General features: G+C 44.9%; 1 protein-coding gene across 1 annotated transcript; it reads left to right on the top strand.

Annotated features, from left to right (window-relative positions):
- Positions 1–13,611: 13,611 nt before the first annotated feature.
- On the top strand, positions 13,612–23,012 carry nexmifb (neurite extension and migration factor b; the record flags this gene model as incomplete). The annotated part of the gene is made up of 2 exons (XM_080465628.1): positions 13,612–13,693; positions 18,459–23,012. The coding sequence occupies 2 exons, from the start codon at positions 13,612–13,614 to the stop codon at positions 22,679–22,681; spliced, it is 4,305 nt and encodes a 1,434-aa protein (XP_080321754.1). The 3' UTR covers positions 22,682–23,012.
- Positions 23,013–23,576: the final 564 nt, after the last annotated feature.

Genomic DNA, 23,576 nt, shown 5'->3' with positions numbered 1-23,576 from the left:
AGCTACATGAATGCAATCCTGTCCTGGATGGTGAGCAGTTATGAGCTGTGTCATGTGTCTGCGCTTTCAACTGCTCTGTGCAGGGCTTTCATCAGCCTTTGCCTCTGTCACTGAGACATTCTCCACTCCCTCCCTGCTCCCAGCTCCACTTCACACACTGTAATAAGGCATTCATACGCTCTCTCTGTTGCCTCGGCTGTTTTGGCGCACCACTACATTGCAGTCCAAGTGTAAAAGCTCGCTGTTGTGTCAGGGAACGTGTGCAGCGCTTTGATGTGCACTGATGTTATTTTACTCCATGCATTTACTGTATATATGTATTTCTACTTTATATATTTCCCTGCGAGCATTGGCATTGCAGGGAATAAAGCATTTGAATCACGTTTTCTTCTTCTTCTTCTTTTATAAGACCTTTCAGTCCTTTTTTCTTTACTCTGTCAGTCCACGCGTACAAGATGATCAGCTTGTAGCAGCAAGGATATCTTGTGCATTGACAAGCCATGTGATATATTGTCATCACCTCCTGGTTAATTTGTACTGCCGTTTCCTTGGGGATTAGATGTGACTGTTATGCTCTGGCTTGAAGATATCATGAGATTACATTGCCGCCTGCACTTTAATGAATCTTTATTGTTTTCATTCTATTACCAATCAATCCCTATTTGACACAATTACTTCTGCGTTTCGTTAGTGCAGCATATACCAAATCTACTATTTCTCTGCTTTTAAAGGTTTGTGTGTTTATTTCTAATGGGAGGCATTATAAAACACATCTTTTAAGCTCCCACAGAGTTCAAAACAACGAATGTATTTTTCTCTCACGTCTTTTTCTTTCCTCAGACAGCAGCAGCTTTCACAATTGAATTTGAATGCCATGCTTTTAGCGCCAGGGTTGTTTGATTATCCACAGACAGGGAGCTGTGCTGGATTCCATTCCTTTCATCATGCTTTAACCAGTGTGAGCTGGCTCCCCTGTCGTATTTTATGAGAGGTGATTTTAGTGCCTCTCCTTTATGTAGATGATTTTGGCTGCCTCTCCCCAGTCTAGTCTTCAAGAGGTGGATATTGGTTTTGACAAGAGAGCTAACCCTGCTACCTTCGCTCTCTCTGGGCTGTCTTCCTGACTGCTTCCCCAGACTGGATATTCTGGGCCATATGCTAATGCGAATTACGCTTAGTGAAAGGGGGGAGGCTGGTTGATTCTACAGGTGTTTTCAGAATGAGGCTCAGTGACAGGGATATTACACTAGGCTGGAAACCTCATTGACCCTTTGCACTCCCACGGGGCTGTGAGTGGCTTTATAGTCTGCCACTGAGCCATATATGTTCTTTATATGCAGTAATACTGCCAGTTAATATCCACATAAGATGACAGGGGCCAACATGTGCAGTGTATTCATTCAAATATGTGGGCTACAGTTGGTACAGGGCCTGTATATAGGATCACAAGCTGTCACATACCGGATTTTCTTTTCCTTCCACTGAGAAGTGTTGGTGCTTCCTTTGCCTAAAGCCACCCAGGGTGTGCAGGTAGCAGTGCTTGTTCCTATTAACTGTTGCCCCCAGTAATCTTCCTCATGTCTTTAACAGGAGGAACTGATGGTTGGATGCAAATTTAGGGAATGATCCATATTAATGAGTTTCTTCCTGGTGTAGGTTAAGTTCCTGCACAAAGAAAACACACGTATATGCAGCCTCCAACAGTGCATGCAAATATACAGGGGAGCTTTTAATAAGGTGACTGAACCTTCAAGTTTCTTTTGCATTTATGTACCTAATTCTCACAGCATTGTCGAAGAATATGCAGCATTCACACAAAAGGGCGATCATGTTTCCATGATGACGCTAAAGCTTGAACTGTGAAGTCAGTAGTACAGCGTGTGTGATAATAACGTCTACCTCACTCTCGCTCCTTCTGTCCTGTTTTACTGACTAAGTAGAGGGCTTTGCATGATTGCCTGGATGAGTGTTTCCCCTCAACGCTGCATTGCTATTGTCCACTTGTCCCTTCTTCATCTGTGTAATTGTATGCATGAAGTTTCAACTAAATCCCAGCTGTTGGCAGGTTGTCTGCTCTGCAGTGCTGGGTATTCTGGTAAGCCATTGGCTGAAGGCTATTGGTTTTTTCTTAAGCTGGCAAACATAATGAAAGATAACACAAAGAGGAAGCTAGGTAGGTCGGGCTTTTTCCTGCTTCTCCAGTCAAATAGATAGCAAAAAAAAAAAAAAAAAAGCGGGCCGCATTTGTCCCCCCTCTCTCTTTTTCTCTGCTGAAACAGATAGAGTAGCTGTGTGGGATAAAGGAGATGCTTCTCTCTCTATCACACTCCATCAGCATTATTTACCAGACCTGCCAGTTGCTTTGTACAGCACCTCTCCCTGCCAAGTAGGCGACTGGCGTACGACCAGGGGCTAGTGACAACAGGCTACAGTGGAAAGCAAGAGGAGCTGTGTGGATGAGCCAAGTCTATTCATTCCCTTAGGCCTCTGAGTGAAGCACAGAAGTCTATCTGCTCTCACTGAGGAGAACATAGCACTGTATGGATTTTCTTCTCTTTTTTTTTTTCTAAATCATACGCTGTGCTGGAAATGATCATGAACCAAGCCTATGTTTTTGAATCAGAGTCGAAATACCACCATGTGCAGTGTGGCAATATGATGCAGTTAGTAATGGCTGTGAATACCAATATTTGTTAACCCCGGATTAAAGTTAAAAGGCTTTCAACAACTGCAGATTTGAACTGGTTGTGTACACTACATGTGCTGTAGCAGAGGTGAATCACACGTGTCAGACAGGCAGTAATAAATGTGTTTCCTTTGTCATTCCCAGCCACACTCCCATCAGCCCTCCTTACTGAACCTATGGAAACATCAGCACTCGGGGCTTGAAAACAGAAAAGTGATTTTTTTTTTTCTTTTTTTCCACAGTGTGTCACAGATGGTGGGAAAGCCTTTGTAATGCTAATATAATATCACACTGTGTCGGCCTAGCTCTGCAGTTCGCTCTGTGTACCAAGCAGCCTGGCTGTGGAGTGATTTACCAGTATGGAGAGAAAAAGACCTCCCTCGGTTCACACTGAAAAGGCTGCGTGGTTTGCGGGTCCTGCCGTTCAGCCTGCTGCGACCAGGCCTGCCTTCACTTTATTGAGTCTGTGGTCCATCTAGAGCCATGTACCGTTAATTAACTCTGTCTCTGAATGTTTGTCATATTGTGTGAGCTTATGAGAAAGGATATTACTAACAGCGACTCGGCATTAAAAACAGCATGAAGGATATAGTATGTGATTTTCAGAAAACCAAAGCAAAGTGACTGCTTTTTCAGGCCAATTATTTTTCGACAACGAGAGAAAATATATGCAAAGCGTACTGTGACATAAATGTGCAAATGTTTTCTCCATTAAACAAGACATGTTTCTCCAAGGAGACACCTCAAGGCACCTGATCCTCGCTTATTGTGCCTCTCACCACCAATGTTTTGCCACCTCCCAACAAACGGGCCAATGGCAGCCCACTTCCTCCACCGGTAACCAATGATTTTGTGCTTTCTTCCGTGGCAGCGAGTCAGCTGCCGGAGAGGAGGGGACAGAGACATTGATGTCTTTCTCTAGCAGCGCCACGTCACATTGTTGTCTATTCGATTTCCAGCCCTCATCCTTGGTATTTGAATCACAAGGGGAAGCGTTTCATATCCTTGCTGGGAGAAGAAGGGGGATCTTGTCTATCTGAAAGAGCATGCTGGATTAAAGGGGTTATTTCCCCAGAGGGGGGATATGAGAGTGAGTGTCACTCAGACAGCACTCACTCTCACACTGCCTCTGCCGCTGCATGTTGCCAGGGAGCCCCGGCTTTGACTTTTTCCCCTCGCCTCCCCTTCACTCCTTCATCAAGTAATCCTTAGCTTTTTTCTTATTTTTTTTTTTTTTTGCTCCCCCTGCTCTTCCTCTTCCGTCTCGTGTGCATCCTCTTCCTCATCATTGCTACCATCTCGTCACGCTCCCTTCCCTCTTCCCCTGCTGGTTCAATGCTGCCCTACAGGGAATGGAGAATAGCGTGGTTCGGAGGATGGTTGTTATTCCAATCACACCTCCGATGCAGCGAGGGTCCAGTAAAGTACAGAATAATTGGCAGGTTCCAGCAGCTACAGACAGCCATTCTATTCTAGTATGTGTGCGCGTGTCTGTGTGCGGCTGTGATGAGATGGGGCTGCTGTAGGTACGGTGTTCAGAGGTCATTTCATTAATTACTAGCTCTTGTGTTACGTGCTCATTCTCACATTCTGTTTGTCAGTCTGTGTAGCGATGACATGTATATGCCGACAAAACATGTTGCTGTCAACGGGGGGGGGGGGGGGGGGGGGGGGGATAGAAATCATATCAAGAAATCATATCATCCACCAAAAACGTCTTGCAGTGTTTCATCTTTTAACTCCCTCACTTAATATTGAATTCACCTCTGAATTGTAGTATCCGAGCCCGTATGTTTATATGTTTCAGTTTGAAAAGTAATGGTGCCAGTTCAGCGGATCTTTTGGTAAAGACACACCTCTAATTAACTGAGGGTCATCCCGGGTCAGAGGGCAGAGGTCACGGGTTGTACGCATTCACCCTCAACCATCTGAGAGTCACTGACTGATAGGACTCCTGGGGTGATCGCTGATACACATCAATGGAGGCAAGCAGGGCGGCTAATCAAGCATGTGGGGTATATGGGGATGGGGACAAGCGTCAGGGAAAATAAACCAGTGCTATCTGCTGGCAAACACATTGACCCACAGACTTAATGGAACATGTTTCCCATAGGTGCAGTGCTCTATTGATTAGCCATTCTTGGCAGTTGTAGCCAACACTGATATTGAGTGTGATTTTGCTTCTTTTTTTTTCCCCCACCATTTCCACTGTAGGCTAGTCTGTTCTTGCAGAGACTGAATTAAAATTGGTACAGTATAGTTCTCTGTTGCTACAAGTTCTTTTTTTTTTTTCAGCTGAGATTTCCTACTGAGGAGGCCAGCACTATAGCGACCATCATCACCTCTTCTGATGCCCTTTCCGATTGATCCGGCCTCACCTTTAAGGGCTTCTCATTATGAAGGACTATAACTTTAAGCTCTTACATGAGGACATATAAGAAGCATACCGACTTGCACATGCCGTGCCTATGTGATAATGAATGCAAGCGCCCACAGTCCTGTGCAGTCAGACATACATGTCTAACACATGACGAGAGACATAAGGTCGTTCGTTGTGAGGAAAATAACTGAGGTGCTCGCACAGGTTTACCCTTGGCAAAAACAAAAGCTAGTGGTCCTGACAAATGTATGAATGTCTATTATTCTACAGCTTATGTGAGCGGGTGAACAAAGTGGTGGTAATAAAAAATATCGATCACTTCAACCCATAATGTGTCTGACAGGAGTTGTGGCAGAAGCAGGCATTGATGGAGTGCCTTTACAGGCATGTAAACCTGCAGGCCATTATGTCACTGTATTAGCACTGATCACTGTGGCGTAATGGCCCACAGTAGCCCCAGCCTCATTTAGATTCAGTAAAGCAAATGAAGCATAGCTGTAATAAATGCACCTGTTGGATATATGATAATTGCATCCGTAATGACAGACTTTTTCTTGCTGTTGCACTAAAGATTATTTGATGCATGCCGTGCGAGTATGCGAGACTGCGTGGTATTGTGTGTATCAGTCAGGAGTTTGAGAAGGTTGGTCATGATTGTTAGTTTTGGCAGTGCATTTCTGGGGGGTGGATGCAGCTTCTGTATTTATCAGCAGTTACTCATACATCAGCATCTTTTTAACTGTACTGAGTGGGAGCACTGTGTATGTAATAAGTGTGTAAGAGAATATGTGAGTGTGAGCGTGTGTGTGTGTGTGTGTGTGTGTGTGTGTGTGTGTGTGTGTGTGTGTGTGTGTGTGTGTGTGTGTGTGTGTGTGTGCGTGAGTTGTGCGCTGATCTGCTTGTATGCAGAGGCTCATTAAATACGCAATCGTTTCATAAGACTGACCCTTCAAGAGCAGTGGGTGGACCAAACACAGATTTGCTCAAATGAGCAAATGAATCTGTGATGTGAAAGTTTATGGCGTACTAACCCATCTGTGGTTATGTGTGTGTGTGTGTGTGTGTGTGTGTGTGTGTGTGTGTGTGTGTGTGTGTGTGTGTGTGTGTGTGTGTGTGTGTGTGTGTGTGTGTGTGTGTGTGTGAGTGCGTGCGTGCGTGCGTGCGTGTATGTGTGCGTGCGCGCGCAAGTGTTCGTTTGCACGTGTGTGTGTGTGTTCCAACATACAGCAGATTTCAAGTTTCTGTGATCAAATAATTTAGCCGTACATGCCTAACACAGTCTTCCTCTCTGCGATGTGCTGCGCTTGTTATAACATCCTCAGGCTCGTCGAGATGTTTTTTGTTAATGTCATCACATTAACTGGCCACTGGCACGCACTCGCGTATACCGTAAGACGATTGCTGTAGATAGGAGCAGAATATAGCCATATGTTAGTGAGGATGCCATTGCTTCTGTCTCATTAGCAGCAGTGCTGAGGCCCTGAGCTGCTTCTTGCGCTCCACTGGGACAGCTGATGAGGCCTGACTATGTGACCTTTAACAACCTAATCAACTTTTAACACCTCGCCTACTGCCTGCCTTATTGCCATTCTTCTCTCTGCCAGTCACGAGCAGGGCCCCCATCTAATTTTTATTTTATTTTTTTTAAACATTGGCTTTGTTTTGATTGATCATGTGTACGTGTATGAATGAAGCAGCATTGTAAATGCATGGCGCAGCAGCAGCAGTCTCTGGAGGCATGATGCATTGAAATCGGCTGTCTCTCTCTCCTTACGCTTGACCTTCCACTTGTTTTTCTCATTTTCTTATCTGTCCTCTTCCTGCTGTTGAAAAGCTCAGGTTGTGTAACAACATAACAAAGAAACAGTTATGAGTCAATATATATAAAATCAGACAGTATGTGCCTGCGCATACAATGCTGAATTAACTCCAAATATATTACTTTCCGAATGTTGTGACTGCATGTATATAAAGCTCATGCTGCTAATTTAACCCTGCATTGTATATTTTATTCAACGTAGCATTCATGTTGGACTGTGTGTATGTTTCCCATGAAGACTTTGTGTAAAATATAACTCTGGGATTAAATTGCGACACATCAAAGGAAACATTATTTTAATGTGCTGCAAATGAAGAGAAAGAAATAGTTTTTTTGATTCTGGTATTTAATTCACAACCGATAATCCAGAATTGTAGGATTTATGACAGTAACATCTGAAACATATCCTTGTAAAATTCTGTTGATTAATTACAAATGTCCTTGCGTTTTAATATCACTCAGCTCTAAAATGTAATAGCGACAAAGGCACAATAGAAAATTCTTCACCATATTAAATCATATGTTGCTCGGTCTGACCCAACTACGTACTTTGCAGAACTGATGGAGGAGTGTCCTTCTAAGTTACAGCATTTTCCCCCCAAAAAAATATTATGAAGCAATTTTAAAAACTTTGAAATCTGTTGCTCCAGTTCAAAACAAAATTAAGTTTACAAAATGAATGATACTATTGGTGGAAACTGACTTGACTCTTATAAAACAATGCTGCAATAATGTTGTGCAATGTTCCTTTAAATAAATCTTAAGCTGAAAAATGACCTCAGTTGCGTTGCACTCGTCTCTGAAGCTGCATACTGAGCTCGGATTATTTCCTGTCACTCGTATATAATTTCTCAGCACTTGCGCGATCACATTAGGATCAAAATGTTATTGCTTGAGTGATTCCCCAAGAAGAAGCTGCATTCTGAATTATATTCGGGCGCCTCCTGCACGCTCATGCTGACACAGGTTGAAGCTTTAGAGGAAACAGTTGCTACAATTGTTCAGATCTGTCTCTGCAAGTTGCGCTTCACTGATAAAGATCCAGCTCCATAATCCTGATTCATAGTAAATCTTTGCCTATCGGAGGCCTTCCAGGCTCTTCAGCAACTTGTGACTGACGATGATTATCTCCAGCGGAGGCCGCATCTGTGCCATCACCGTGGCCATGTCGGAGATTTTAGATGGAGGTGTGGGATCAAAAGCATTACTAAACAGCTGACAGTGAAGGTGCACCGTACTGGTGCCACACGTGGGAGACACTATTGAATTAAGATATACGGATAAGAAATGATTTTTTCTTTTTTTTCTCCCCCTCTCTCCTCATGTGACGGAGACAAAATCGTTGAGGTTTGTCCTCAGCTGCAGCGCAGATCTTGCCAAACAAGCGATCTTCCTTACAGAGTTGGATAATCTGAGCTTTCTGTGGGGAGGTGGCCGCAACATAAACGGAAGCGTCCGGAAAACATATGGTCCCCATCTTACGACTGTCACACGCCATCAGGTGTTACTGATGGCTTTTTTCCTAGTTGTAATTTCTGAAATCATCAATTGTATGAAGCAACTATAACACTTATTTTCATTTAAACAGGAGTTAATAAAGACTCATTGGTGCCGATCTCTAATGCTATTTTTACACTTAGGGTTTTCTTGAGATCAAAATTGAGTTAAAGCGGAGAAAAAAAAAAAAAACAACATAATTCCGTCAATAATCTTCATCATCAGTTGTATTGAAGCTGGGTGATGAGGAGCTGGAGCCTATCCCAGCTGATATCAAGTCTTATGTGGGGCCACCAGTCCATCACAGGTCCAACAGAGAGTGACAGATAATCAAACACACACAAGCACAGGCATGCACACACACACACGCACGCACACACACACACACACACACACACACACACACACACACACACACACACACACACACACACACACACACACACACACACACACACACACACACACACACACAATTTATTTATAGAGTACTATTCAGACACAAGGCAATTCACAGTGCTATACATGGAAATAGAAGAACTACACTCAAACAAAGTGATTAAGAAATACATAAACAGAAAAAGAAAGTTCAAACTTTTTAGGATAAAGGTAATAAAATAAGTAAGATATGTTGCTGTTGCAAATTATAATGTTTTAAGTTCTGATTAATGTAATTGTATTTTTGGTACAAGACAAAAGAGTTGCTGGATGAATAGTTTGACCATCAACAACAAGATTACTGTCCAGTATGATTTGGGAATTATAGAATGTGATATAATGATTTGATCTATTTTGAAGTTAGACACGGGGTGAAACTGTAAACGAAGAGGACTCATTGTTGTATCTGGTCCTTATTGATCATATCAAATATGCATTAATTTGTTTAGCATGTCTACGATTCTGCTATGAAACCTAATAATTTGGTAAACTTGTTTATCATTATAAAAGGACCCCCTGAGGGACTGTGTATCTCCTCCACAGAGATCACAGGAGAAGCTGAGAGAGCTGGAGCTGCAGAGCTCTTTGCCTGCCCTGAGATTGTCGAAACTACCAATTTCCTCTTGAAAAACAATCATGATTAAACATTTTATTTCTTTTGGAGCTTTGGAATGTTAAGGTGGATGTGTCCACCTGTGTTTGTCTTCACTGTAATATTTTGGCAAGATAAGCGAAGGGATCCACAAACTTTCTTATGTCCTGTCTTGTTTACAATATTCGCAAGCATAAATGGAAACCTTGGAGTAATGGTTGCTGTTTGTTTACATTTGCACAACAGCCTCCGGAGTGCAACGGTTTTTGTCTCAGACAAAGTGGAGAAGACTACCATTCACTACACCATCATCTGGAGACATATGTCTTACATGCGCTTCTGGTTGCATCAACAAACACACCACAATAAACACACTAGTGGCCTGGCATGCAAACTGCAGTGTTACCCTCTGCACGTGGAACTTTTCTCAAACCATACCGTCTCCAGCAGATCATTCGAGTGTCAACTGGTACTTAGAGGCAATCTGTGGAGGTTCCAGAGATACATAGTTAGGAAGCAGTGCATTGCAGGTTCAAGCTCTCGTGTCAAAAGGACTTTCTAGTTTACGACAGATAGCACAGCAATTGTATTTTCTTGTCGATTTCAGCTGTATCCATGTTCCTCACTTGTAAAAACACCACTTGTTGGTCAGTAGGCGATCAGCTCCAGTCGTTGCTATACTTGCATGTTACATTTATGAGAGAATTAAAAGCGATGTGAGGTGATGAAAAGTGTTTTATCCGTCATCCATCGACAGTGCAGCTTCTGTGAGACCTGCTTGGCGTGTCAAAGCCCTCGGAGGAGGAGAGCTCTGACATGTCTGCTGTGAGGGGGCCTGTTTGACTATGTAATGCACATGTTTGCAAAACAGACAGAAAGGAATATGAAGGGACAGGGTTGATGATTCTCTTTTACAGTGTTATGGCATGTTAGATGCAGCAGTCAAACCCAAGCTTGGGGAAAAGGTAGTTAACAGTAAAGAGGCTTTGCTTCTGGAAAAAAAAAGCAGGTTGGATCATCACTATCTTTCACAGGGTAATGTTTTATCTCAGATTTCGAAATCCTGGCCTTTAGGGTGAGAGAGATCTTCCTGCTGTTAATACGCATCTGCGAACGGAACAGATATGAGTTATATTTTCTAATGAATGTTTTCTGCATTATTGTGCACCTGTGTCTGTATTGGATTAGTGCTTCTCTGTACTCCTACCACGTACTGCTGTGAACTCAAAAGCTCAAGAGTATTACTGCGAGTTGCGTGTGAGGGAGGTTACTCAGCCTGTCTGCAGCCAGCCAGCGAACCTGCTCTGAAACTGTATACCTGTGCTGAAAAGAGGAGTCGCCATTTCAACGCTGTCTGTTTGGATCACTGTTCCCTGTGGCGCTGTGCCCTCTTTGAGAGGTCCTCTGTTGGGGATCCATTCCTTGGCCCCTCACTCTCTCCTTCGGTTGACACAATGGGGCCTTTGTACCTACACATACTACCGATGTGGGACCTTGCCTCGTATTTTTGGCAATTATACACAATCCCTCTCCAGCTATTCCTCTTGTCGACGCTTCATTGGAGGAAAAAGCAATTGAATCGAGAAGAAATGCAGTGAAACGGGGACCAGGGAAGAGGCTTGCAGGAATTAGATTGTGGTGCCGATAAGTTCCATATAGAACAAGTAAACATGTTCTTATCTTGTTATCCAGCTTGCACATTAACGCATGGCGTGTGGAGGAGGGTTTAAAAGGATAAATCAAATCGTAATCATTCTGTTTGGCTTTTTCCACCCTCTCCTCTTTGTCTCTGTTTCTGTTTCTCATTTTGCAAAGGACCCAAAGCCCACTGGCAAGAACAATGGAGGGGTCAGAAGTACGAGCCATTTTCCTACACCTGCTGAATGCTCCAGAAATGAGTGCAGTGATTACGTGCCCTAATGTCTGGCGTTTAAAGAGCGGTTTCTTGCAGTAGAGTTAAATGGTAGTGCCCTCTGTGAAGTATTAATGATGTGGATGGATGAATCAGGTCGGCACAAACCTGTTGACGGCAGCCGCGGCGCTCTCTTAAATCTGCACCCAGACATCAGGCTTAACCGCTTGGCAAATTGGACATGCTTGTTGGCTGTAGCTCCAATTTATGTGCACTTTCTATTGCAGTTAGTCCATCTTCATTATTGAAATGGCCTCTTGTCACGTGTTGACAGAGGAGTGGAGGTAACAGGACGGGGGAATACATGGGAAACAGGAGAATCATGAATAATGTGGAAAATAAACACGCTTTTGAGGCACTGAGCTCTAAGCTGACTAGTAGGAGGGGTGTTGGGAGTGTTGCTAAATGCCTGCGTTGCATTCTCTCTCTCTCTCTCTCTCTCTCTCTCTCTCTCTCTCTCTCTCTCTCTCTCTCTCTCTCTCTCTCTCTCTCTCTCTCTCCCTCCCTCTCTCTCCCTGGATTCTACGCGCAGCTCCTGCGAGTGAATGTTGTTGCTGTGGATCCTCAGCCTTGGGGCTTCATCTAACACACGTGCAATTGAGCATAAACACAGACACGCACATGCAGACCTTGCTACTCACCTACAGGCCGCTCACAGCGCTGATCCAGCAGCACCTCTGTGGCTTGACCAGCGTCCAAGCTGTGTGTTGTGCCACAGCCACGCTGTGGACACACACTACAAGCCTATTTTTAATAGGGCACTGTCGTGACTTTACTATTTTCCTTTGGACTGCTGTATTGACGAGGCAGATCAGGACGCTTTTACCTCATCTGGGCCTGCCTGTGTGGAGGGAATATCCAAATCCATTTCATGCTTTTGTTGAAGTAGATGCGTTTATTGCCTGGCGTAGATTTTCAGTTTCTCCGTGAGCCGAATTGATACAAGATGACCTCAAAACCATTACATTGCTCTGTAAATGTGCACTTAAGCTTGGGCTTTAGGTGTAATAGCCCCACTCTTTGGAGAGAAGAACAGATTCTGGCTGGGCCTACCTACAGGGTCCCTGTACCTGCTGCACACATGAGTAGACGTGATGGTTCATGAGGTAATTACCCACTGAGCTGATGTGTATGCAACTGTAAGCTGAAGCAGGGGTTCCCTTCAGGTAGCTCTCCCACTCAGGTCAGTGAGCAGCTAATGACATTTAGAAGAAATAGGATGAAAGAGATGGCAGTTTGTTGTAGTCAGTGGCACTCTACCTTTGTCTTATTGCCTGCCGTCTGTCTTAATCTCACAGCCACCCCTTTCACACCACGAGGAGATCATGTTATTAGATCCCCTCCCTTGGCTCATTTGTCATCCTGCAGCACCTCTTCTCCAGAGAAGAACTGCAGGAGGAGAAAGACACAACCAAATAAACAGACAGTAGACCATAACATCATCTACTGGACCAGAGTCTCTCATATCCCGGTTATTCCTGCACGATCACAACAGAGTAATACGCATTTTCCTTTCCGTGTCGCAGGACTCGACTTCAAGAGGCTGGCAAACATCAACTTCTCATCTCTCCCCACATTTAAGGCATTGTTTTATATTCACTGTAACCCGTGTATACACACGCATGCATACTCACACTCAATCTTCCCCGACCCTTTCACCATCACGTGCTACAATAAAAAGTATTGTCAGTGTTCACAGTTTGCTGTCAACGCCTCAGTCGCATCTCTTTAATCTCTCCTCTTTGAGCTGGGTGGGTTTTTCTTGCCGCTGAAGCACACAGGAGGGAGGGAGTCAGCTAATTACAATAAACAAATATACTCAGAGACGCCTATGTAAGGTTCGCATAGGTTAACAACGCCGCTATAAATGTTAAATGAAGCTTAAAATAGGATAGTATGACATACAGTTGCCATAGTGATCTCAGCTGTGGTGCCGTGTGTACTCTCTTGGTTGGCAAAGTTTAAATTAATCTTAGACATGAATCTGTGATATGGAGAAGAAATGAGTGATTGTTTGCTGCCCCAAGGGCCTCTTTGATGTCTCTGTCACGTTTGGAGCTTTTTCTTCAATTACTGCAACTTTGTGTTTGCCTGTGTTTAGTGTCAGACTTTCTTGTAATGAAATCTAATGCTCTGCCCTCCGTGTTATTCTGGATGAGGCACATGGCGGTCACCCTGTAATGATTCCCTCCTGTGCTCATGTCGTCTTCTATTTCTTTCTTGTTTCATTTTCAACAGGTGGGACAGTCAAAATGATGCGTAGGTGGTGCAGCGTCGAGCCGTATTGATGGATGTGCTAACAGACAGCAGTCTCACATTGATTGTGAAGACTTCAGAACCAGAAAATGCAGATGTATTGGAGGACACAGGTAATGACTATTCACCTTCATTTGTTAACGTTAAACATAACCATTTTACCCAAATTATGTACATGTTTTGTCAGACTTTTACATTTTTAGATAGAGGAAGTTGGTAGAGAAAGTTGGTATTAAGAACTAAAGAGAACAAACCCTAATTTCTGTAAAAAAAAAAAAAAAGAAAAATATTAATGCATTAGTTAGAATAAGTGAAATCTTAATAACCACAGTTTCCCTCACAACACTTTAAAAACTTTGAAAAGTCAATTAGTATTAGCACATACTATTGGACTTGGGTGCTTGAATTAGCTTTTTAACCAGTTTTAAAGCTCTTTGAAAAGATATGGAGGGGGGGGGGGGGCGGGGGTACACCCTTTCTTTTTTAAAATGAAAAGTGGAAAGAAAATGTTAAATGAAGCGTTTTAAGCTATCGTTAATCCTCTCCACTGATGCGTCCACCGACCAGAATCATAGCATCTATCTTCACCCATAAAAAGGTACAAATGTAAAAGAGGGTGCAGCCATCAATTCTCTCACTAATACTCGGGCTCATTAGCATAGACAAAAGAGGTCTGTTCGCAGGGGATGGCTTATTTAGATTATTTGTTTATAGTTAGGCATTCATTTTGAGTTTTTGCTGCAAGCTCTCTGTGAAATCTCTGTGCATTGTATTCACATCCGTGTGATGTAAGCTCTCGATATCAAACGTAATTCAAATGAGTCCAAGTATATCTGCAGTACAGTCTGTTCCTTTTACTGGACTATCAGCTCCACTGATGTCGTGCATTTTCCAAGATTCATTCAGCCACCACCTACTGCCCCCTATAGCTTACCTCAACCAAGCACCGCTGATCTTTAGACGGGGTTTATCTTAGTGTTTCAGCTTTGGTCAGGCTCAGTTGGGACTGACCGGTCCCTGCTGTGAGAATCACACAGATTATCCCCGGTGCCTGTTCCTTCAGAGAGGCACTGAGAGGGAGAGAGTGAGAGAGAGAGAGAGAGAGAGAGAGAGAGAGAGAGAGAGAGAGAGAGAGAGAGAGAGAGAGAGAGAATGACAGCAAAGGATGAAAACGGCTCCATTGAGCAGGAATAGGGCAGCTTTGAGGAGGACGTCCATGAATCATACTGCAGTTACTCACCACTTATTATGAACATCCTGTACGGGCTGGATTGATCCTCCCCACCACCATTCACAAAATGTCATCTAGTGAGGATGGAGCAAGCGATTTCCGTGGCTGGCCTACCAGCTGGATGAGCAAACGCCCCGGGTGGCTGAGCTGCAGAACGGCCAGCTCTGCATTTTACCAATGTAAAAGCCTCCTTATAACGGGGATAAGGAGCAGGAAGTTGGAATTGGAAGGAGATAGCGCGCTGAACAGGGTTGGAAAATGGCTGAAAAGGGAGGGGTGGAAAAATAAATGATTTCAAAAACCCATTTAATGGAGGGAAAAAAAGTCATGTCAGCTGTTTTCATATGCATTGTAGTTCATGTAGTGATATTTAAGCAATTCTATTCCCATGGCCCAACGGAATAAGAGATAGTAATTCAATTCTTGTCCAAATCAGAGACAGATTGTCTTCATTATAGAATGATTCTAATATTCCTCTGGTTTTAAATGTGACTAAGTGGACTGTAAAGAAGGAAAAGATGTGTGTGTGTGCATGTGTGGCATCTGACACACTAATAGATAGGACCACAGGCGCCAACTCGTCTCTCCCCCCATGTCTATGACCATGTCCCTCAGCATGCGCTTGTTTCCCCACAGAGCCGCCTGGCACCGAGCAGCCCGGCTTACCTCAGGTGAACAAAGCCCTGAATGTTATGGCTGGAATAGCAGAGGCGACTGAGCTTGGGAGTGCTAACTGGTCTAGTCTGGTCTGGTCTAGTTTGGCGGTGGTCGGGCTGTCTAGCATGGCTGGGCTTGGCAGGGTGAGGGATCAGAAGATCACTACCACCTGCCAGCAGCCGGGGTCCTTCCATATGCTCAGTGGTGAATGTTCATGCCAGATTGCCTGAGCTGTGTCACATCCAGCCCCGGTTTCTATTCAAGGCACTTCTCCTGATAACACCATCGCAAAACTACAACTGTTAGGATGAGCTCACCATTTATGAAGCTTTTTTATTTATTTTTTGTTAGTACGTGAGTTATTCTTTCTGTAAGCTAGATATTGAGTTCTGGCAACGGGGAGCATTTTGGATGTTTATCTTGTTTACATTTGCCAGCTCAGATGCAGTCGTAACATTATGCTGTGCTGTATCACTGACTATGAGGCTGCTGATCCCCCTTTGACCTCTAATGTCAAACTCGATTTGTCAGCTACAGTCATCACTGTGTGTGTGTGTGTGTGTGTGTGTGTGTGTGTGTGTGTGTGTGTGTGTGTGTGTGTGTGTGTGTGTGTGTGTGTGTGTGTGTGTGTGTGTGTGTGTGTGTGTGTGTGTACCTGTCTGACTGACTGATCTGTGGCACATTCTGAACAGCTGAAGAGCTAATGGTCCAGCTGGAGACAGATGGCCTCTCGATAACACTATACCCCCAAGCCAATACTCACACTCTATCACTCTCCCTTGCATACACACACACACACACACACACACACACACACACACACACACACACACACACACACACACACACACACACACACACACACACACACACACACACACACACACACACACACACACACACACACACACACACACACACACACACACACACACGTGAACATACACTTGATCGCATACACACAAGGACGCTCAGGAAATACAATTCACACACGTTGGATAGTGTAGATTGTTAATCCATTATAAACCCCGAGGAAACTCATTTCTCAATATGAGTTTAATGTTTTCAGCAATTTTGAACAATCTCTTGACAATATTAGATGGCAGCTTAGGTTTCATGTGAGCACACAGGGATAAAGGAAGCTAATTTCTCCATATTCGTTGTTACTTCCTTGTTTATTTGGTTGCCTCAATTAAAATAGATAACTAATCATTTCTTTACAGTGTATTTGTCTCAATATGAGTGCTGCAAAATTACTTTTGGACTGGGCCAATGTCTTGAAAGCCATTTTTCATTCAGGTCCCCTCCTCCATAAAATAAGGGCCATCCGCTGTGCCTGAAATTGAATACTAAATGTAGAAAAGGATATCTTTTCTGACTCTCCACAGAGAACATGTGTCAGTCACATGGTTTTGCTATGAGGTCATTTTGGCTCACAGATTGAAAGGAACCGATGGCGAACGCCTTGCTGTGATGAATCTGCAGTCTCTGACAAGGCGCTGCTGTTACAGTCTTCTGACTCCAAAAGAAAGAGGGAAGATGCATATTTCTCCTGAGGTTTCCTTCATTAAGAATGACAGTATCGCAGTAGATTTTAGTAGGTGTTGTGGTTGCTCCAATGCTTCTGCAGGCCACAGACCCAGAGAGACCAGCTCTCAGAAAATTCATTACCTCATTAAATCACTCTCAAATCATAGCCATACTCAGATTTACTCAACACCAGTGCATCCAGGATGAATATTGTTTGCGAAGCACTCTTCCCCTCAAGCATTTATCACTACCTCAATAATGATTAGGTGCATCCATTCTAAAATGGGAGATGTTGCTAGTTAACCTCTGCAAACACATTAATCGCTGTGCTATGTTTTTCTTCCTTTCTTTTTTCTGGCATCATTTTGAGGAATATGTGTGAGGCAACAGCTTGTTATTGTAGAGGGAGGCAGGTGTAGATGATATTGGTTATACAGTCTCCAGCATATGGGCCTGTCGTGTCCCATGTGTACGTACCTGCCTCCGCTGCTGTCATCTAATTATGCAGAGCAAACAAAGCTATCTGCCTGCTGCTACACGCTCGCTTCTGTGAGTTTTGATTGTTACTCATCAAACGGATGTCTTCAACTGATTAAGACATTGTCACAACTGACCTGTAGAAAATTACCAAAACCTACTTTCATTTTAGTCATTATAGTTATTGTTGCTATCGGCCTATGGCTCTTCATGGTATCTTGATACCGAGAAGCTAAGTTTGATCTGCGTTTGCAAAGAAAATCTAAAAGGGCAGGTGGTAAACGAACAAGACTGCGGTAATTTGATCTCGTATGTTGCTCTTGCGCTGTGAAAGAAAAACATATAATACCGTTATACACTGTGTTGGTATTTTGATCTATCCAGAAACATAGTGATTCATAGATGGATTTTTTATTTTTTTCATATTTTAGTAGCGTTAACATTTTGGATGGCAGGTGTTTCAGTAAAGTTGACCTTTTCTAAGTGTTTTAGTCACTATTATTTATCAGAACGTTATTTATTTCCTTGATAGCCAACATCTTTTAAGTGTTTCTTATAGGTCTCAAAGGCAATTGCTTCTTTTGTGCTGTTAAATGAATTAGTTGCACTTCTAGCAGCTCTTTTATCACTTCCTATTCTGAATCCATGCTAAGTCTTCAGAGAGTTTGGTGTATTTTTTTTAATGACTGTGTCACCTTGTGCCTACTTTCAGTTTTTACATTTAAGCATCAAGCGTTAATGGTTAAGAGGTTGTCCAATATGACGTTGCTCATGCCCACCTTATTAAATCTAGTTCCAAAACTGAATTATTAATGTTAAGGCTGGCACCACAAAATGACATTTATAGCTCTAGGGGGTTAATTGACAGTAATTGCATTAAAGCAGCTGAGAGAAAAGTCAGAGAGCTACCAAGCTAAAACAATGTAATTTAACTTCAGACTCACAGTTCAAACAGCTAAAGTCTTTCCTTTCTTTTCTTGCAGGGGTATGTGAGCAGAATGATCTGAGTCTGTGCGGGCTCGTCAATGCTGCCCTGCCTCCATCTTCACCTCCTCCTGCTGTACAGATTTCCCAGCAGGCCAGCCCAACCCAACAGAGGACGACTCCTACATCACCAACTCTCCCCATGCCTCTTAGCCCCAGTCCCTCTCGAGGCACCACAGTGGCCCCCTGCCCATCATCCGATGACACCCCTGTAGTTCCCCACCTCCACCATGCTCCAACTCCCCCTCCTACATCACTTCCTACCCCAGCTATAAACTCCTGGGGCACCACAGCAGAGCCTCAGAAAACATCCCTCCCATTGCCGGTCGCCCTCCCGCTGTCATCTACAATGATGGAGCCCGACACAGTGTCTGCCCTGACGGAGGAGTGTCTTCTCCAGCCTACCCGCACCTGCCTTGGCTGTTTCATTGAAACCCGCGATGCTACAGACCCTAATTCCATCCAGAACCCACCCCACGACCCCAGCGCCAACCCTGACACAGAGACTGCACTCAGTGTGAGGATAGGTGATGTGAGCCGGGAAGACTTCTCAGACATCAACAACATCAGCATCCAGTGCCTGAGCCATGCTGGAGAGACAGTGAGTCACTACGGAGAGCAGCTCCTCTCTGACCAGCTGCTTAACTTTCCTCTGCCAAAAGCCCCGAGTGAGGGCAAGAGAGTGGATGAAAATAAAACAACGGAGGTCTGTGAGGACCCGGAGGATGATGCAACAGCTAAGAACTTGTATGAAGGACTGTTACTGGACAAAGTTAGTGGGGAAGAGGTTCTGTTAGCCAATGCTGGGCAGGACTGGGGATACTTTGAATCTTTTATTAGCGAGAGTAAGATGGAGCTGCTGGACTTGTGTTCAAAGAATGAACTATCTGTCAATCTTTTCTCTGAGGAGGATGTTGACAATCTCTTTGACGATGAAGATGACGATTCAACATTAAGCAGCGATGTCTGTTCACTGAAGATTCGTTACGAGTCTTTCCAGGACAATATGAGGGAAAAGACAAATGTGCTCCAAGAGGAGACACAGTTTAACTTTTTTCCCAGTGTCCTGGCCAACTGTGCCAAGAAAGAGGATGGAGTGACAGTTCTGAGGAGGAGCGGCGAGGAGCTTCAGCCCAAAGCTGATGAGCTTATTCTGGAAACAGTACAAGAAGGAAAAGCAGGGGACTGTAGTGGTAGGAGCCCACTTGATGGCTCCCAAGGCTCGCCCATGTCCACTCCCAAAGTCAACTACTTAATGGACTTCAATTCTACAGAAGAGTCTGGGGAATTTAGCGACGACAGCTCATGCACTGGCTCCTCCTCAGACACGCTGCAGGAGGGCAAGTTTAAAAAGGCCCACTCGAAGAGATTTCTCAGCCCCTCCAACCCTCTCAACTATGGTTTGCGCTCCAAGAGAAAAGTTCGATACAGCGATGATTACCTGTATGACGTTGATTCGCTTGAGAGTGAGAAGAACGCTGAGAAAAAAGAGAAGGCTCCCATTGGTCAGAAAGAAGAGGAGGATGTGGACTGGTGCCCCAAAAAGCGGCGGAAATCTTGCCGCAAAGAGCCTCCCGTGGTCATCAAGTACATCATAATCAACAGGTTTAAAGGAGAGAGGCTCATGTCAGTGAAACTGGGAAAGCTGGACCCTGTGGATGCAACTGTGAGCTTAAATGCCGACACAGTAAGCAAATATGAGACACTGGCTCCTCTGAAGGATTTCTGGCAGGAGAAGCAAAGAGAGAGACAGGAACAGCTTAAGCTGGCTGCCAGAGATAAACAACAACGCGGTTTTCATCTAAACGGACGCCATCATCGCCCTTTCAATTCTAGTCATCCCAAAAGGAAATACAAGATTGCAAACAGGCTTAAGGTTCAGAGGATTCACACTGTGGAGCAATCAGCAACAGCACAGGGCTCTCCTCTCTCTGATCAGGGCCAGGGAGGTGTCACTAAAGAGGAGGCCACCCCCACGGTAGGAGGAATAATAGCAGTCCCAGGTCTCCCAGTCACATTAGACACAAACTCCATCACGCACACGGTCACAGCCAAGAGCCGCACACAGGAGAGGGAGGAGAGGGAGGGGAGGAGATTGGGAGGGAATAAAACAGTCAGGATAAGGAAATTCAAAAGCGAAGCCAGGCTGAGGAGCAAGAAAATGAAAGAGGCAGAAGGAGAGGAGGGGAGGAGCGTGACAAATGAAACGGATGCCTGTGTCACTGCGGCACAGATTGAGGACCCTACTGCTGGGTTAGAACAGGCAGGCAGCAGCTCAACTACAGTCAAACCCCATTTCTCTGACAGAACCACCACCACTCGCGCATCTGAAGAGAAATTCCCCTTTGTTTCATCCACCTGCTCCCCTGACAAAGCTCCCTCCTCAGAGGAGGTAGACACGGGTGTCCCTGTCATCCCGGGGGGCTACCTGCAGACCCTGTTAGATGCCACTGACTCCTCCGGTGGAGCAACTATCTCTTATTTCCCCCAGCAGTCTTCTCGGCAGCAGTACTCTCTGGGGTTGTCCCTGGAGGAGAAACAGTTTTCTTCTCTGCAGCTTGCTCAAAGCTGCGTCCTCTCTCCTCCCTCTGAGTCGGAGCTCCAGCAGTCTCCCCAGAACTGCCCCAGCTTCCCCCAGTTGTGGCACCCACAGCTCTGTGCAAGTCACAGCCAGAGTTTCGGCCCCGAGACCCCCGAGACTCCCATCTTACCCAACAGCTTCCCAGCTGCCGTGCCCCTGAGTGACAACATGCCAGTGTCTAACTACAGCCAGCTGAGCCCCGAGGCTGACAGGCTGCTTTATGAGAAGAGCTACCTGGCTGAGGCCGGGCTGCAGCCCGGGGCAGATCTGCAAGTGTGTCAGTCTGCCTGTGTGGAGGGCCAGGTGCAATACCAGAGAGGGTCCCTGTGCACAGACAATGGCAGGCTCATCAGCTATGACTCAGTGGGCTCCCTGTCAGCATCCTCCAGCAATTACAGCTCCCTTAGCCTCAAGTCTTGTGAGCGAGAGGGTGAGGAAGAGGGCCGAGACAGCTTCTTAGCTCATTGCAGCCCTAAAGTGGTGATTCAGCAGAGTGTGGATGCCCTTACCCCTCTCAGGGAGTCCTCAGACCTGCTGGATATCTCGAACTTCACTCCTGACAAGTTCAGACACTCATCACTGTCAGAACTTTCCCCTCCTGAGACCCCCAACCTGTCCCCTCAGGTTGTGGGGCGAGAGATGAAGATGGCAGGGAATGTTGGAGAATATCAGGATGCCAATGATATGAGCATGGACTGCAATAGGGAAGTAAAGTGGAACTGTGACGTTATACAGCAGCAGGAGCACACAACAAATGCATACCCAGTGGAAGACAGCCAGTTTCCACGGCACAACTTCAACAGTCAGGATGTCCTGGGTTTAGATAAAAAGGAGCTGGGAGTTTCTGAGTTTGATGAGCAGACGGGTGAGCTGTTGGGTGGTGCTAAGAGCATAAAGTCAAAGAGGAAAGGGAATTGCAAACAGGCAGCTGCAGGACAGAGCCCAAAGAAAGTACGTGCCCCAAGAGCTCCAAAGTCAGAAAAGGTCAAGACCCCCAAACAGAACTCACGTTCCACCAAAAAGATAAAGGCCATGTTAGAGGGTAAGGCCGCCAAGAATCAGGAAGGTGGTTGCGCCACAGGCCTGACTGACAGTAGCAGCACCGGGGAGTGGGCTGGCTCCGGCTGGTCAGAGAGTAACAGCCTGGTGGGGGATGACCAGAGAGAATTCGAGGAGCCCTCCAACATTCTGTCCAACATTGTCTCGGGCATGGCTGAGGTCCAACGGTTCATGATGGCCTCCATTGAGCCACTGTGGAACCCCATGTCTGAGGCCTGCATGCCCTCGGAGGCCAATAGCCTCAACCTAAAGACCCTGAAAATCTTGGCAGGAACAGAAGCTGACCTGAAGAAAAAAGGATCCGCGTTAACTGGGGCCGGGAGAGGTAGAAAGGCAGGGGGAAAGGGAGGAAAAAACCAGGCCAAATTCAACCCCTCCCATCCCTTATTCCCCCAACTAGCTCTGGGCTGCAACATGTTTGACAAACCCAACTTTATTAATCCTGGGCCTGCACACAAAAAGCTGTACCGCCACAAGACCAGTGCAAAGTTCCCTCGGATTGAGACACTGAAGGGAAAGCGAGCTGAGAGAGACCCAAATAAGGACATAGCACTGATGACCTCTTTTGAGAAACTGAGGTAATATTTTGTTATCAGCTGCTGTTGTACCCCTCCCCCTGTCACTTTCCCCCCCACTACCTGCTCAGCCCCCCTTCCCAAACATACCTACACTGACGCTATGCCAGAGCTGCATGAGTACTACGTTTCCCCTGACCCCCTCCCCCCCCCACTTCCTTTTAACCCCCTGAAGAGGAAATTAATATCTGCATGAAAAACTTCTTGTACTTTGCAAACTACCTATTGAGTGATTGTGTCAAGCTTGATTGAGATTTGAAACGACCATGGCTGCATTTTTCTTGCTTTTGTTGTTTCTGCTTTGTTTGTTCTTCTTATAGTCGTTTCTGTTTTATTTTTGTCTGAAAAAAAAAGAAAAAAAAAAAAGAGAATAAGCCTTGAAAACAGTTCTGTCGCCTTTTTGAGGAACTTTGTTTTTGTATTTTCTCAGCTAAACGAGCTACCCTGAATTATATCTTTTTTTCCTCCCCCCCCCCCCCCCTGAAGATGTAGCTATATACACAAATGCATTGAGTGACATCTACGCACCTCCCCTCCTCATCTGTTTTTGTATGCAGACTATGGATGTCCTGTTGTTCCTGTCCTTCATACACTGCCTGGCTCATTTCAAGAGGGAAACCTACATTTAATGAGCCCTACTTAAGCCCAAGACATCTTAAAACCACATGATGGGACCATTTTGTATTGACGACATATCAGACCTTGTCTTTCCCCTCCCCCTTCAAAGTTGGAATGACTTTCCATTTCCTTTGATCAAGCGTTTGTTTTTCTTCTGGAGTATAGAGGAACTGGTGATCTAAATTTACATTTTTACGCCTTGCAAATTCATAAAAGCTCCACCCTCAGAGTATTTTTGTCAATGTTGTTGTACAGGGACATGCAATATTTGCAAAAAAAAAAAA

Source organism: Lipophrys pholis, assembly GCF_963383615.2.
Source record: "Lipophrys pholis genome assembly, chromosome: 6".
Lineage (NCBI taxonomy): Eukaryota > Metazoa > Chordata > Actinopteri > Blenniiformes > Blenniidae > Lipophrys > Lipophrys pholis.
This window is presented reverse-complemented; position numbering and strand designations above follow the sequence as displayed.